This window comes from Dipodomys ordii, unplaced genomic scaffold (genome assembly GCF_000151885.1).
Source record: "Dipodomys ordii isolate 6190 unplaced genomic scaffold, Dord_2.0 Scaffold114, whole genome shotgun sequence".
NCBI classification, from domain to species: domain Eukaryota; kingdom Metazoa; phylum Chordata; class Mammalia; order Rodentia; family Heteromyidae; genus Dipodomys; species Dipodomys ordii.
In genome coordinates this window covers 3,211,768-3,227,782 of record NW_012267330.1, presented here as the reverse complement: position 1 = coordinate 3,227,782, position 16,015 = coordinate 3,211,768, and the positions used below count along the sequence as shown (strand labels likewise).

The 16,015-nt window shown below is 38.4% G+C and overlaps 1 protein-coding gene across 8 annotated transcripts in view; it reads left to right on the top strand.

Moving 5' to 3' along the window:
• The window catches only part of Cep295 (centrosomal protein 295kDa), a 44,869-nt gene that overhangs the window by 19,300 nt on the left and 9,554 nt on the right, over window positions 1-16,015 (top strand). For 6 of the 8 annotated variants that reach the window (XM_013028830.1, XM_013028835.1, XM_013028836.1 and 3 more), the window contains 8 exons: window positions 2,904-2,996; window positions 3,147-3,250; window positions 4,734-4,871; window positions 6,035-6,132; window positions 6,395-9,761; window positions 11,268-11,418; window positions 11,546-11,689; window positions 13,187-13,342. In XM_013028830.1, coding sequence (XP_012884284.1) covers window positions 2,904-2,996; window positions 3,147-3,250; window positions 4,734-4,871; window positions 6,035-6,132; window positions 6,395-9,761; window positions 11,268-11,418; window positions 11,546-11,689; window positions 13,187-13,342 — 4,251 coding nt within the window. The remainder of the gene's footprint in view (window positions 1-2,903; window positions 2,997-3,146; window positions 3,251-4,733; window positions 4,872-6,034; window positions 6,133-6,394; window positions 9,762-11,267; window positions 11,419-11,545; window positions 11,690-13,186; window positions 13,343-16,015) is intronic. The other 2 variants (XM_013028832.1, XM_013028831.1) reach the window with 2 other exon arrangements.

The following is a 16,015-nucleotide window of genomic DNA, read 5'->3' as shown; positions in this document are numbered from 1 at the left end:
ACATCTCTACTTCTTGTTTTCTGGTAGTTAACTGGAGATAAGACTCTCATAGATTTTCCTACCTGGGCTGGGTTTAAACCGTCATCCTCAGATCTCTGCCTCCTGAATAGCTAGAATTATAGGCATAAGCCCCCAAGGTCTGGCTCTCAATATAATTTTGATGTACATTTTCTTTATGGCTCATTGATGGTGAATATTTCTTCATATATTTATTGGTCATTTCTATGTTTTTAAAATATAATTTTATTAAGATGTTGTATAAGGGTTACTGTTATATAAGTCAGGTAATGAGTACATTTCTTTTTGGACATTGTTACCCTTTGCTTTCCCCTATTTTCTCCCTCTCGTCACTCTCCACAAGTCACACAGTTCATTTGAGCTCTTTGTATATTCTAGATATTAATCCCTTGTCTGATAGTTAGTAAAGATTTTCTTGCATTCTGTAGGGTAGGTCTGTATTCTGGTTTCTTTTGATGTGCTTGATGAAGTCCCGTTTGTCTATTCAAGCTTTTTATTTCCTGATGTTTTTTTTTTTCACTCACAACTAGGGTGCTACCACTTGAGCCATACTTGAAGTTCCAGCCTTATGCTGGTTAATTGGAGAGAAATATCTGTCTGATTTGTGTTGCTGGGCTGGCTTTGAACTGAGATGCTGAGATCTTAGCCTCCTGAGTAACTATGATTACTGTGCTTTTTGAGAGAGGCTCAGTATGTAACCAGCCAAACCTTAAACTCATGATCCTCCTTACCTTCAGGAGTGTGTACCAGTACATCTTTCTTTTTTCTTTTTCTTTTTCTTTTTTTGCCAGTCTTGGGGCTTGAACTCAGGGCCTAGGCACTATCCCAGAGCCTATTTGTGCTCAAGGCTAGCATTGAGCCACAGCTCCACTCCTGGCTTTTTCTAAGTATTTATTGGAGATCAGAGTCTCATGCCTGCCTGCGCTGGCCTGGAACAGCAGTCCTGAGATCTCAGTCCCCTGAATATTTAGGATTATAGACATGAGCCATTGGCAGCTGGACATATTCAGTATATGTTTGATTTGTTTATATGTTTTTAGGTTTTTTTTGTTTTTTGGGGGGGGTCCGGTAGTGGGGCCTGAACTCTGGGCTTGGGCGCTGTCCCTCAGCTCTTCAGCTCAAGGCTAGCACTCTGCCACTTGAGCCACAGCACCACTTCCGGCTTTTTTCTTTTTGCTTATGTGGTGCTGAGGAATCGAACCCAGGGCCTCAGGCATGCAAGGCAAGCGCTCTACCACTGAGCCACCTTCCCAGCCCCTTGTTTATATGTTTGATATGCTATATTATCATAGCCTAGTGCTCTTCATTAAAGGTGCTCAATTAGTGTTGGTTGAATTAGTTGAATAGCTTAAATCAAGAGATATGACTTAAGAAATCAGACATGTGTATACTGTTTATAGCCATAGACATGGAAGAAATCTTTCTCTTTTTTCGGGGGTGAGGGGTGGGAGTGGGAGGAGTTGCCAGTCCTGGGGCTTGAACTCAGGGCCTGGGCACTGTCCCTGAGCCACAGTGCCACTTCCAGCTTTTTCTGTTTATGTGGTATTGAGGAATCGAACACAGGGCTTCATGCATGCTAGGCAAGCAATCTACCACTGATCCATACACCCAGACCCAAAGAAATCTTTTAATGGAAAGAATTTAGTGAGAAGAGGGCAACCATCTGAGTAATTACAGGAACCTTTTATTAATACATAACTGAGTTCTTTTGTATGAGCAAGCTTTCTCAATACTCATCTTGCTTCATCCTTCCCCTCTCCTGACCATATGCGCACGGATCTTTAGTTCTCCTCCCCACCTCCTACCCTGTCCACCCTGTCACAGGTGTGGAGGGGAAGAAAAGTGCCCCAAACCAGCAGCTCTACTTTTTACCACACATGCATGCATGTGTGCATGCACACACACAAACATAGCCAGGTAGAAGTGGTGCACCTCACCTCTTGTCTCTTACAACTGGCTGCTTTCTGACGAGGGATTGTTTAGAGACTACAGACCTCCTCCTTTGGTTTCCTGTGTAACTGGAGTTACAGAGATGAACCACAGTATCCCACTTACTCAGGCTACTCAGCTGGCAGCACCTTTTATTTTACCTTTCTTTTCCTGCCAGTACTGCCCTTGAGCTCAGAACCTGAGGGCTCTCCTCCTTCAGTTCTTTGAGCCAAGCTTCTTTATTTTCACAGGGCCTTTTATTACCTGCTGCATCTTCTGTACCTATTAGGTGTCTGCTTCAAGGTCATTTCCTCCAAAAAACAGATCAGACCTGCTAACTCAATATTATCTTTAACACATTCATTCTGTTATATAACTCTTAAGTTTTTCCAGGATAATTATATGAAGGATTTGTCCCTCCCTTTACCCTGTTAAAAAATTTCCTCAAAGCCTGTTCTCATTTACCACGGATCCCTTGGTAGCTAAGTGCCAAACAGTTAAGTGAATGAGTGAGTGCCTCCGAGTATCTGGCTGCTACCTTCATGTTGTGAGAGTAAATTGTTGATTTCTTTCGTGTCCTGACTTCACAAATAATAAAAATCCTTGCATTTAAACATATCAAAGATATACTGACTTTTCCTAAACTTCTCTTTGTTACTGTTGATACTTCACCTATTATGTGCTTTTCCATTGTGTTTGAAAACTGTCAGCATACATTTTAAACCAGTTCTTTTATTTTCTCCTTGTTCATGATTTTAGTCTTCTGTTCTATATTGTGATAAGGTCCTTGGGTTTGATAGATAATATATATGATCATCAAGAAGGTGATGGGATCTTAAGTAAGTGGTTCACTTCAGGTAGACTGAATGGGTAATCTGAATGTCAGTTTTTAATTATTCCTCCCTTTAAGCTTGACAATGATAATATGGTTATAACAGTGGTATAATCTATTACAGTTATCCAAAGTGATACATTGACAATTGAGTCTGGACCACTCTCTAGTGAGGATAAACCACTTCTGCGCCACAGAGACACTGGAAAGGAAAAAGGTATTTCTTTTTATCACATCCTCAGATTAAACTTGGTAGGTATTTGAGGTATTTTTCCTAGTAGGATTATGTAATAAATGAATGGTAGGGCATTTATTGCAGTCAGTATTCTGTTATTGAAACTAATTTTTCTTTTGGGCATTTTCATAGACCTATATGAAACTCTACCTGGCACAGCTGTCGCTCAGAGCTCAATTCTACTTCATCCTCAAGAAGAAGCGGTCAGAGTTAGATCAGCAGCAAGGCAGAAACAGGTTATGAAGTTTTATTTTTAAACGTTTTCTTTTCCTAGATACTGTGATTTTGTTTAACCCATGTAATCTGTCTTACTGTCTGGCTAATTTTGGTATCATGTTTTTTATCTTGTCTTACACCGACATTTAGCTGATAAAATATATTTTGTCTTTGCTCATTCATTTGACCCATACTGTGTCTACTTTGTATTATATGCTTGTATTACTATAAAATTTGAAAAAATTTTTAAAAGTTAGACACTGTTCTCTTTGTAAATGCCTTATATACATAGTAAGTGCCCAATGAAATGTTTGTTGAATTACCAAATCCTTGCCATAATCCGACAGCCCAGATGGGCTTTATATAACCCCAAAAGATTTTAAAAGGTAATACTTTAAAGAAATTAATTTTGGGTAGCAGTGCTAGGGATAAACTTGCTAGACAAGCACTCTACTGTTGTGCTAAACCTTTCGCCTAGCTCATGCCTCTTTGGAAGTCCATAAGACTCTTATCTCCAATTAACCACCAGAAAACTAGAAGTGGAGCTGTGGCTCAAGTGGTGGTAGAGTGCTCACCTTGAGCTGAAAAGCTTAGGATCAGCACCCAGGCCCAGAGTTCAAGCCCCACGACCAACCAAAAAAAACCCAACTACATCTGTGTTCTTTTTTCTTTTTCAGTAAATATTTGCAAAGCCAGGAACTACATTGTTGCCTGCATTTGGCAGGCAACAAAACAGACTACTCCTTTGGCTTCCAAATAGCTATGGTACTTAACCGCTGTTCCTAAGAAATCAAATGGTTACTGGAGGCCCCAACACTTATTTTCTTTAGTAATATTCATATTAGGAACAATGTAAATTAAAGAAGTAAGCAGAGTTCAGCTGCCCAGTGTTTGCAGCTTTTCTGGAAGTGACTCTTAAGTGGTAATCGTGGTTTCCTGCCTCCCAGAAAACAGAAATCATTAATGCCCTAATTCCCTCTTTTCTCTTCCACATTAAGCTTTTTTTCTCATTTGTCTTTTCACATCTCTCCTGTCTTCCTTTGGTATTACTAGTAGCATAAATAAAACTCCTTCTGGTAATGAGCCCTGTTTCTTCCTCCTCTTTTTTTTTTAATTTTTATTTTGGTGGTACTGGGGTTTTAACTCAAGGCCCTCTACAACTTGAACTATATCCCCAGCCCTTTTCTGACTTCATTGTTTTTTTTTCAAATAAGGTCTTTTTGTTTAGGCTGTTCTAGACCGTAATCTTCCTATTTACATTTTCCATGTAGCTGCGAGACCAGATGTCCACCATCATGCCCAGTTTTATATTGGTTGAGATGGGGTCCTTTTGATCTTTGCTGGCCTTGAACTATGATCATCCAGAGCTCTGCCTTCTATAATAGCTAGGATATCATGTGTGAGCAACTACACTTGGCCTAAACCTGTTTTTAATTTAATGCATATAAATTTTCTTTTGTATAAGTTTGTTGTTAACAGATCAATAACATTCTCATTACCTAGATAATGGATCTAGAAGTGCAAAAGCGAAAGCAGTTGGAATTACTGGAACAAATTGAACAACAAAAATTAAGGTTAGAAACAGATTGCTTCCAGGCTCAGTTGGAAGAAGACAAGAGAAAAAGAACTCAGCAGCCTGAGGTAGGGTGTAGGAAATGTTATCACAAACTATGGGGGAGGAAAAGGAAATATGAGCAGTCGTAATATTCAGAAATGTAAAATGCCCTTCATCTACATTTATTTGGTCAGTTAATAAGCTTGTTTTGATCATTAAATAAAGTTATCTGTATAGACAAATAAGTTTGTTTTTTTTTCTTTTCAGTTTTAGTAGGGTGCCAAAACAGATATGACCATATACCATAATGTGTATGCAGAGATTTTAGACTTAGCACTAAAGTAGAATACTTCATTTCTTTTTATAGACATGCCAATGTTTTTAATTTTGTGTTGTGTTCTAAAATAGGTTACTATGTAGCCTGCCCAAGGTAGCTTTAAACTGTGTTCCTCCTCCTGCCTCAGCTTCCTGAGTGTTGGGATTCATGGGCTACAAACACTCACACTCAGAGTTGAGTAACTATTACCATTAGATCAAATTACATGAGGTTTTTTTGTTTGTTTTAAAAACACTTTGTTATTTCATTTTTATTTATTATTGCAGTGCTTGGGATCAAACCTAAACAAGTGCTCTATAACAGCTGTATTCTCAGTCCTAATTTCCAGTCATTTTCTAAAAAATAAAGCTGGGCACTAGTGGTTAATCCTAGCTACTTAAAGAGGCTGAGATCTGAGTATCATTGTTTAAAGCCAGCCTGGGAGGAAAGTCTGTGAGACTCTGATTTCCAGTTTCCTACCAAAAAAAGTTGGCTCAAATGGTAGAGTGCTAGCCTTGGACATCACTCAGGTCCTGAGTTCAAGCCCCAGGACTGACTGAAAAAGAAAAGCCTATATAAAAACGTATAATTATAGAACTTCAATTTGTTTTGTTTTGTTTTGTTTTGACTTCAGTATTAACTGGGTGCCCGTGGCTCGTGTGCTATAATCCTAACTATTCACGATCTGAAGATTGTGGTTCGAAGCCAGCCTGGGCAGAAAAGTTCGTGAGACTCTTATCTCCAATAAGCTACTCAGAAAAAGTTAGAAGTGGCTCTGTGGCTACATAAGTGGCTCAAATGGTAGAATGCTAGCCTTGAGCAAAAGAAGTTCAGGGACAGCACCCTGAGTTAAAGCTCCAAGACTGGCAAAAACAAAAAACTTTAGTATTTGTTTCTGAAATTTGCTTTCTAATTAACTTTGTGTTTTATTAGGTCGGCATTGCTTCTGCATCAAGCACTATCATTTCTGATGAGGATAACCATAGGCAGATGATTCGTAACTATCAACAGCAACTCTTACAGCAAAACAGGTATTAGAATATAATTTCTGTGTAATAGTAGGCTACATCTTCAGGATTAATTATTTGATTTATATAAGCATCTGACTGGGATTTGTTTAGAACTTAGCATTTTGATTTCTCCAAGGGCAATGGGAGTGTTCCTTGTCTGCCATGATTATAGATAATCCTAGATTGCTCTTTGCTAAATTCAGTATGTAAATACTTGAGAATGTGAAGCCTTTTTTTTTTAATTTAAAAATAAAAAACCTTGTTTTGTGCTTGTTTTTGATAGGTTACACAGACAATCTGTTGAAACTGCCAGGAAACGGTTACTAGAATATCAAACAATATTAAAAGGGAAGTACCCTTCTTCGTCAACCACATCATTGGTATCTGATTCTGTTGTATCAGAACATTGGGATCAGAGTCGGAGCCCAAAGTTAAGTCCCTACAAATACAAGCCCGTGCAGCCCATACAGTCCTCCAAATTAAAACAAGATCATATTCAGTCACTAAGACCAAGTCACATTCCACTAAGACAGAGTCATATTCCACAAAGACAGGTAGAAACTACAGAAATACTAAGCACTTCAGATGTTTTAGCCAATAAGTCTTTAGACTCACAAGAACATGTAAGGCAATTCTCTCGAACTGAAACACAACAGACAGACTGGTTGGTCCCTAATAAGTCACAAATACTTTCAAGGACCTTGTCATCGGATAGGGCACAAATACAAAATGCTAGAGAACTATCTGAAACATTTAGGCTAACAACTTTTCAAACTTTAGATTCCCAACAAGTATCACAGGACAGTGAAAATATGTCTTCTAAGCTCACTGAACCTCCTTCATTCCTACCACTGGTACCTGAACATTCTTTTACTCTTCTCCCTGTTAAAGTTGAATCTGGAAAAATTCAGGAGCCTTTATCAAACATAAACAAAAGTGCAGTTTGTATAAGCCATTCTGTAGGCAGCCAGATCCATGATCAGCCTTTGACATCCTCAGAGACTATCACAGCCCAGCAAGGTAATTTGAAGGCTCTTCAACAACAGTTAGAACTCCAGAAGGATATTCTTCAGGCAAGACAAGAAGCACAGGAGCAATTGCTTTTGCATAAACAGAAGGAGTTGGAAGAGCAGATTGGCTTCTCTGTATTCCTCCCAACTGTAGCAGATTCATTTGCTTCACTGGCTTATTCCAAAGCTGAATCGAGAGCCCAGGAATCTTCTGTAGCCAAAAATGCTACATTAGCTTCCTCAAGCAATCCTGTGACCCAACTTCAGGATAGTCTTATATGTTACTCACAGCCTATGTTATCACAGCAAAATAATTTAAAATTTCCTCACAAAGAATTGAATGTTGTTAAAGATAGCCTACAGGCTAGACGGGAAGCTCAGGAAGTCTTATTTGTAGGTAAGCAGTGTGATTTGGATGGAGGACTATGTTCTGAACAGTCTGCAACCTCTTCTCAGCCACATCAAGTAGCTCAGCATATGTTTACTTCATTACCGTTTGCTGTTACAAAATCTAGAAAAATCCAGGAACAACATTTATCTAAGAATGAGGAAGGGTTTCTGTCAAGCCAGTCTGAAATCCCAGTGTCTCAGGATGGATCTTCGAGTTTCCTGCCTCTTCATGATAGTTCAGAGTTACTCCAAGAACAACTGGCTACACAGAAAGATACTCCTCCAGCTAGATACAATGCTCATGTGGACATACTTTTACATAGACAAAAGGATTTGAGGGACATTGAGCCTGGGCGCATGAGTTTTTCATTCTCACCAGTATTAGTTCAGCATATAGATACTTCACCATCTTCTACTGAATCTGAGCCTAGATTTCAGAAACATTATTTATCTAAGAAGGAGAGCATAATTCCCTCTGATAATTTGATCAGCCCAGCATTTCAAGATACTTCTCTTAGCTTCCAACAGCATAGCTTGCCAGGGCAAGAAAATTTCACAACACTCCAACAACAATCACATATACAGAGAATAATACTTGGAGCTAGAAAAGAATCTCAAGAATTTGTACACAAACAAACTGAATTGAAAAGAATTTCTTCTGAACAGAGTGGCACCTCTTCGCTATCACCAGTAGCTAAATCTGAAAGATTGCAAGATTTCATGTCAATCAAGAGTGACAGTACAGATCCCTTAATTCATTCTGCAATTCCTAGATTCCAGGAAAGACTTTTAAGATTTTCACATGTGCTACCTCTACCAGATAATTTGGAGAAACACCAAGAATACATAGACACACCAAAAGAGTTTGTAAATTTTAGTCAGAAAACTCAAGATAATACATCTTCTGAACAAACTGGTTTTTCTTCGTTTACACCTCAAATAGAACAGCACTCATTTACATCATTACCTTCTGCTGACTCTAGTTTAACCCAGGAGCCAGTTTCAATAGAGAGTGATAATAAAACGTCAAGACATTTTCAGATCCCCAAGTTACAGCACAAGCTTGTACAGCTGTCACATTGTATACAGCCTCAACAAGATAATTTGAAGGCACTTCAAGAAAAATTAGCTACACAGAGGGAAGGCATCATTCAAGCTAGACAGGAAGCTAGGAAAGAAATGCTTTCATGGAACCAGCAGAGTTGGAAGGAAAGAGTGTCTCCTGAGCAGGGTGGCATCTCTCCCTCACTCTTAATAACACATCATCCATGTGCTTCATTACCTCTTACTGAATCTGAAAGAACCCAAGAATGCTGTCCTACAAACATTGATAGTACGCCCTCCTCCAGTAATTTGGAGATGCTGATTTTGCCTAATAGTCAGTTGAGTTTATCACATACATTACCTCAACAGGATAATTTGATTACACTTCAAGAGCACTTGCATGCACAGACAAGTTCTTTTCCTTCTATTGAGAAACCCCAGGAAGAGTTAGTGTTGCCCAGACAACATGAATCTGAGGCAAAAGTATCTTCTGAGCATTTTATCCAAGCTCACCATGGTGATTTCAAGACATTGCAACACCAGTTAGATATACAAAGGAAAGTCATTCGCTTTGGCCAAGAAGTTCAAGAAGAACTGCTTTTACAGAAATTATGTAAATTGGAGAAAAGGGTATCATCTGAGCAGATTAGCTCTTCATTTGCATCCCAGGTAGCACAGCCTGTTGCCAGCTCTGAAGGAACCCAAAAGTCTTTCTCAACCGACAGCAGTAATGCAGAATTCTCCACGTTACATGGTAAGTTTTTGAGCTCTTCACAGTCTCTTCTGCCTCAGCAAGGTGATTTGAGAGTGTATCATAATGAGAACACCAAAGAAGAGCTGCTGTTAAACAAAGAAAGTCAGTTTAACAAAATTGAATCTGCGGAGCTTGCCCTTTCTTCTTCCTTTCTATCTGAGGATCTAGAGCATTCATTCATTCCACTACCTTTTGCAGAAGCTAAATATACAAGTACTTATAAATTGAACTCATCTAAAAATGAACATGAAGCTCCCTCGAGTGATTCTGAGATACCAGGATTTCAAGAGAGACTTGTGACTTATTCACAGCCAATCTTACTAAAGCAAAATTACATGAGTCTTGAGAAGCAGTTGGATCTACAGAGAGAAGTTTTGCATTGTAGCCAAAAAGCCCCAGAAGAATTACTTGACCATATACAAACAACATTGCAGAAACATGATGCCCATCAGGTATGTTTTAACCTAAAAACCTAAAATTTAAGCAGATATTTAAGCCACCTTACTCCCTTTTAATTCTAGGCCTCTGCTTTTCAGTGATTTGAGGACAAGTTTTACCTTAACTGCTTTCATCTGCTCCCATAACAATGGGGAAATTTAAATAAAAATTTCTGTACCTCATAAATGTTTATTTGAACCCTGCCTAATTTTAAATGAATATAAAAAAGAATATAAATTTATAACTCTTCTTTTCTCTGCTATGCTCAGCTGGAGTACAGGGGTTGGTGCATGTTAGGCAAGATCTCTACCACTCATCTCTATCTCCTGTGAGAACATAGATTCTAATTTGGAATGGAGTTTTGTTATGGATTTTACTGAAGTTAGATATGTGACTCAAGTGGTAAAGTATCTACCTTGAGTGAAAAAGCCAAGTAAGAGCACAAGGCCTTGAGTTCAAGCCTAGTGTTGGCACATACAAACACAAAAACAAACATAAAACCCATGAGACTCTTTAACTCCAGTTAACCATTAGAAAACCTGAAGTGGTGCTGAGGCTCAAAGTGGTAGAGTTCTAGCCTTGAGCAAAAAGAGCTCAGGGACAGCACCCAGGCCCCAAGTTCAGGCCCCAAGACTGACCAAAAAAAGTCTGAGAATGTGGCTTAGTAGTAGAGTGCTTGCCTAGTATGCATGAAGCCCGGGGTGGGTTCAATTCCTCAGTACCACATAAACAGAAAAACCTGGAAGTAGCAGTGTGGCTCAAGTGGCAAAAGAAGCTCAGGGACAGCTCCCAGGCCCTGAATTCAAGCCCCAGGACTGCCACAAAAGAAGAAAAAAAGAAAGGAAGGAAAAAGGATTTTTGAGCTTAATATAGATAAAATTGTAAAAGTAACTCACTGGTATAATTTTTCTTATGCCATAGCAGACCTTTATGTAATTGTTAACATTTGTATGAGTGTTCTTTATATGTAGTACATATAATCACACATTTATATGTGATTAAAACTAGTACCCACTTTTTCCTTAATTACTGTGAATTGTTATAAAGGTATTTGTAGGGTGGTTTAGAACTAGACTTGCTGGTCTTCCATCTGAATATTTGGAAAGACTGGCTTGATCACTCAGACATTCATAGCTCTTCACATAGGAGACGAGTGTTTTCACCTGTATGAATGTGCATATTACTGTTGGAGGTCATTGAACTTGAGTTTGAATCGAGTTCAGCAGAAGCTAAGTCTTAGGAATTAATATAGAGAAAAAATAATGGAAATGAGAAGCAGAGAATAGCCAAGTATAATTTTCCACTGCAAAGTACAGAGGAAACATAAGTTGTTATGGGCATAGTTATGATACTTTTAATGGGAAGATAAACTTCAATATTGAGAACATATCTCATGTTTTATCTGTGAATAAAATTGTAGTTGTGTGAATGATGTTGGTTTGGTAGAGATTCTAACATAAGTGGATTCCCACTTGACCCCCCCGGTGTGTCATCCCTACTTTCCTCTGTCCACTTTTCAGACAGGTAAGCCCATGATTGAAAATTATCTTAATATACAGAAGATGGAGCAGTTCAGAGAATGGCTTCCTCATATCCAAGACCTGCATGCAGGCAAGGGCAATGCTGATGCTGATCAGCTGCTTTCAGAAGATTCTAGTGCCAAGTTAAGGGGTAACATGAGTGCATTTTATTGCAGTTCTGCTCATTGCTTTCATCCCCTACAGCTTGCTCGTTGAAGAGAAGCTTACAGTGTGCTAATAGATCTTTATTGTGCCTGATTTTGTCTTGGAATTGATAGGTGAGCATCTAGACAAAGAACTGGGTAAAAGAGCCTCAAAGCCACCTGTGGCCAGGGTTAAATGTGGACTGAACTTAAATCAGCATGAACTTAGTGCTATACAAGAAATAGAATCACCAGCAAGTGGCAGGACGTCTATACCAGGTAATCCAGTGGTTTGATCAATGATATTTTAATATTTTGAAGGTTTTCTGCACTTTTTTAAGATGCTAAAATTTATCAAAAGAGACTTAGTCTTTACATTTGAGAAGAAAAAGACTTTTTTCTTAGATAGGTCTTTAAAACTTGTAGTTAAAGCCGGGCACCAGTGGCTCAGGCCTGTAATACAGCCTAGCAACTCAGGATGCTGAGATCTAAGGATCATGGTTCAAAGCCAGCCCCGGCTGGAAAGTCCACGAAACTCTTAATCTCGAATGAACTATTAGAAAACTGCTAAGTGGTGCTGTAGCTCAAAGTAGAGTGCTTGCCTTGAGATGAAGAGCTGAGGCATAGCATACAGGCCCAGAGTTCAAGCCCCATGACCAGCCGGAGGGGGGGAAAGGGGGGGGGACAAAACCCTTGTAATTAAAGAAGTGGTATTAGGTGACTACTTGAAATATTAGGTGACCACTTTTATATGTATAGGAGGGAAGCAATTTACAGACAGAAGTGATTGTTATATCCCATATTCTGACATTCTTGTTCCTTCTGCCATCTAAATCTGTTTAAGATGTGACTCAATTCTTTTTTCTTCCGTTGTTACTTTTCCACTTTCACTAATTTCACAGCTCTCTGTCTCTGTATTTTACAATTATGACTTACTTTAACAATATTTCCAGTATTCGGACTTGACCTCAGGGACTCTCGCTCTCCGCTTTTTTGCTCACAGCTGCTGCTCTACCACTTGAGCCACTTCCACCCTTTTGAAAGTTATTGGATATGAGTCTTGCGTATTTGTCTGCTCTGGCTGATTACAAACTGCAATTTTCAAGTAGCCTCCTGAATAGCTAGGAATAGGCAGTGAGTGAGCTTACCAGTACTCCCTGTTTTCCATTCCTGAAGATGAGTAGCTTCTTTTTGTAATACTTGGTACCTTTAATTTCCAACTTTTTTGTGGGATTTGGCATTAGTTCTTTTTTGTGTTCTCATTCAGAGAAGTGGGTGAGTCTTAGTTTATTTCAGTGGTTTGTTTAGATAAACTTACAAGATAAATCACTGGATTCAGGTCCACAGCTAAAACAGCCACATAAGGATCACGTAGGTGATGAACTGGAACATTAGAGCTCCATGAATTCTTCTTCCCTTATCTTCCTAATTATCCTTCTAAGCCTGTATCTTGATGTATATCACAGATTAGTTGTGGCTGTTTCTTGAACTTAATACATATTATTCATGTATGTTATATCTTAAAATATGACTTGGGATTAGTAGATTATCCAGGCTTTTTTCTTTCCTGTGATTAGTCAGTATGAAGTATAATCTGATGTTAGGAAATAGGAGCATCCTTAAAGACTTGTAAAACTGACAATAACTAAAAAGTCTGTGAATAATAAGCCATTATTGTTTTGTTGCTTTTAAGTTCTTATATTTTCCCTTCGTTTCTAAATTGACATTTTTGTTTTAATGCATTGTACAAATCTAAGGAATTAATTTTCTTCTCAGATAAACTAAATATTTTTGAAGACAGAGACCCCATGAGAGTCTCAATAAGCCGAGAACAAAATTTCCTTAAGAGCCCACCTGCCCAGAATGCATTTGTTTGTCATCAGCCGTCTGTGCAGGAGAACATCAGAAGTGACGCTATCACTGATGGAGCAGGTAAGAATTAAGTTGGAACTGGGACTGAAAGTGGAACTGTAATTATTGTTAGTAGTAAGTAACCTCAGTGACTGTTAGGAATGAAACTATGGTAGCACATGCATGCTCTGTGCTCTATGCATAGCAACTTACCTAAAATGGCCATCTTTATTAATACAGGGTTATTTGTTTCAAGGACTAGGTTTTGCTTTCTGTTAGTACTCACACATTATAGATTTTTTAATAATCATTATTATGTCTGAAGTTTACTGGGAAAACAAGTAATTTTGCTTTTAATTGCTTCATTAAATAAATACCAGTAGGAAGTAATAAGGGTAAGAGTTTGATACGGTTAGCAGCTCTATAAATTTTGTGTTATTTTTGTTTTTGTCAGTCCTGGGGCTTGAACTCAGGGCCTAGGCACTGTTCCTGAGCTTCTTTTGCTCAAGGCCAGCCCTCTACCACTTGGGCCATAATGCCACTTCCAGCCTTTTCTCTTTATGTGGTAATGAGGAATCAAACCCAGGGCTTCAGGCATGCTAGGCAAGCACTATCACTAAGCCACATTCTCAGCCCCAGATTTTGTGTTAAAGACTACTTGTAACAGTCCACATTTAATATATTATTATGAAATATTTTTTAAATTTTATGGTATTCTAAATGAGCTGCTTTAGGTTTATTTGTAATTATTTGGGCAAATAAAAATAATTATAAGTCCTACTACCTCCTAACAATCAATGTTAATTTTCTTAACTCTGAATTTATACATGCATACACCAAGCTCTTTTGTGTACAATATTGCATACTGACCACTCAAGGCATATTTCTAGTACTGCTTTACTATTTGTAATCTATCTTTTAAATATCTTAAATTTACATTTAAATTCTTTTTATTTTAGCCTGTTATGTCTATCATTTATATCTTAGTTATACCTATAGTTTAATAGAATGAGATGAGAGACAGTCTTTTTGAGGGTTTATAGAGGGAAAAAATTGTGTCTTTTTGAAATTGCAGTTGGGAGTAACTGTAAAAGATATCATTTCAGGAAATGAACCTGTGGCTCAGGTTGTAGAGTGCTAGCCTTGAACAAGAAAATCTCAGGGACAGCACCCAGGCCCTGAGTTTAAACTCCAGTTTAAAAAAAAAAAAATATATATATATATATATATACAATTTAGTACATTAAACTTTTGAAGTTTTACAATAAAACTTTATATTTTTAGGTTGCACCACTGGATACTTGAATTTTACTTTTGTTCTATCTATGTCCTGTAGTCAAGGACTACAGGAGCAGAGCTTAGGTTTTTTATACCAAGGGCAAACATGAAACACCTCAGTAAAAAGGTATTAAAACTTAGAGCCATCTCTCTGCACTAAAGTTTCTGTATCTGTGGATTCAATCACTTGAAGATTAAAAATAATTTAAAATGGTGGGAGTGTAGTTCAGTGTTAGAGCATTTACCCAGCATGCCTAACACCCTGAATTCAATTCCCAGCACTGTCAAAGGAACAACAAAAAAAAATTGCATGTGCTACTAGATATGTTCAGGCTTTTTTCTTTGAAGAATTATGTATTTTAAGTAATATAAAGATGATTAAAGTACGGGGGAGGAAGTATATAAGGTAAAGATTTCCAAATGACATACCCTTTTTATGAGGTGCTTGCTATTTACAGGGTCATAGAACCTGTCACTTTTGATTTTTGTTTTTTGTTTTTATTTTTTGTGGCTGGTCGTGGGGCCTGAACTCTGGGCCTGGACGCTGTCCCTCAGCTCTTCAGCTCAAGGCGAGTACTATACCACTTGAGCCATAGCGCCACTTGCAGCTTTTTCTGCTTATGTGGTGCTAAGGAATTGAACCCAGGGCCTTATGCATACAAGGCAAACACTCCACCACTGAGCCACCTACCCAGCCCACCAGTCACATTTGAACATGAAGGGACAACTATATATGACTTCGCTTATATTAGATGATTTGGAGGAAAGCTCAAACAAGACTTTCCTTATCAGTATTGTTATTAGGAAGTGTTAGTGTTATCAGGAAGTGAGGGTAGTTCTGTTAGTAGGTAGCCAAGTAATTCGTTTCCATGAATTAGGAAGAATGAAGTGAGGTAAACATCAGCAGGTGCTGTACTAACGTGCAAGAAGGGGATACTTGATCATTTTGTGTTTTAGACAATATTTATTCATGGTTTTGTTTGCATTTGAATATTTTATTAAGGCCTTTGTTTTGCTACTAAAACTCCATTCCTCCTGCCCCTTTATGCTAGTCTGCAGTATCTCACGCTCTCCCCCCACCCCCACCCCCATCATGGGACTTGAACTCTGGGCCTGGGCGCTGTCCCTCAGCTCTTCAGCTCAAGGCAAGCACTCTACCACTTGAGACACAGTGCCACTTCCAGTTTTCTAGTGGTTAATTGGAGATAAGTGTCTCATACACTTTCCTGCCCTGCCTGGCTTTGAACTGTGATCCTCAGATCTCAGCCTCCTGAGTAGCTAGGATTACAGGCATGAGCCACTGGTGTCCAGCTCTTCCCACTGTTTTCTTAGTAGCCCTTTAGATAGAATTACTGACTTCAAGCTCTATACCCTTAGCTTTTGTAAGAAAGCAATATTTTAATATAAAGAATATATATGTATATATATTCTCACATGAACTATGTAAGGCATGAATTATAGAAAAAATGAACTAGA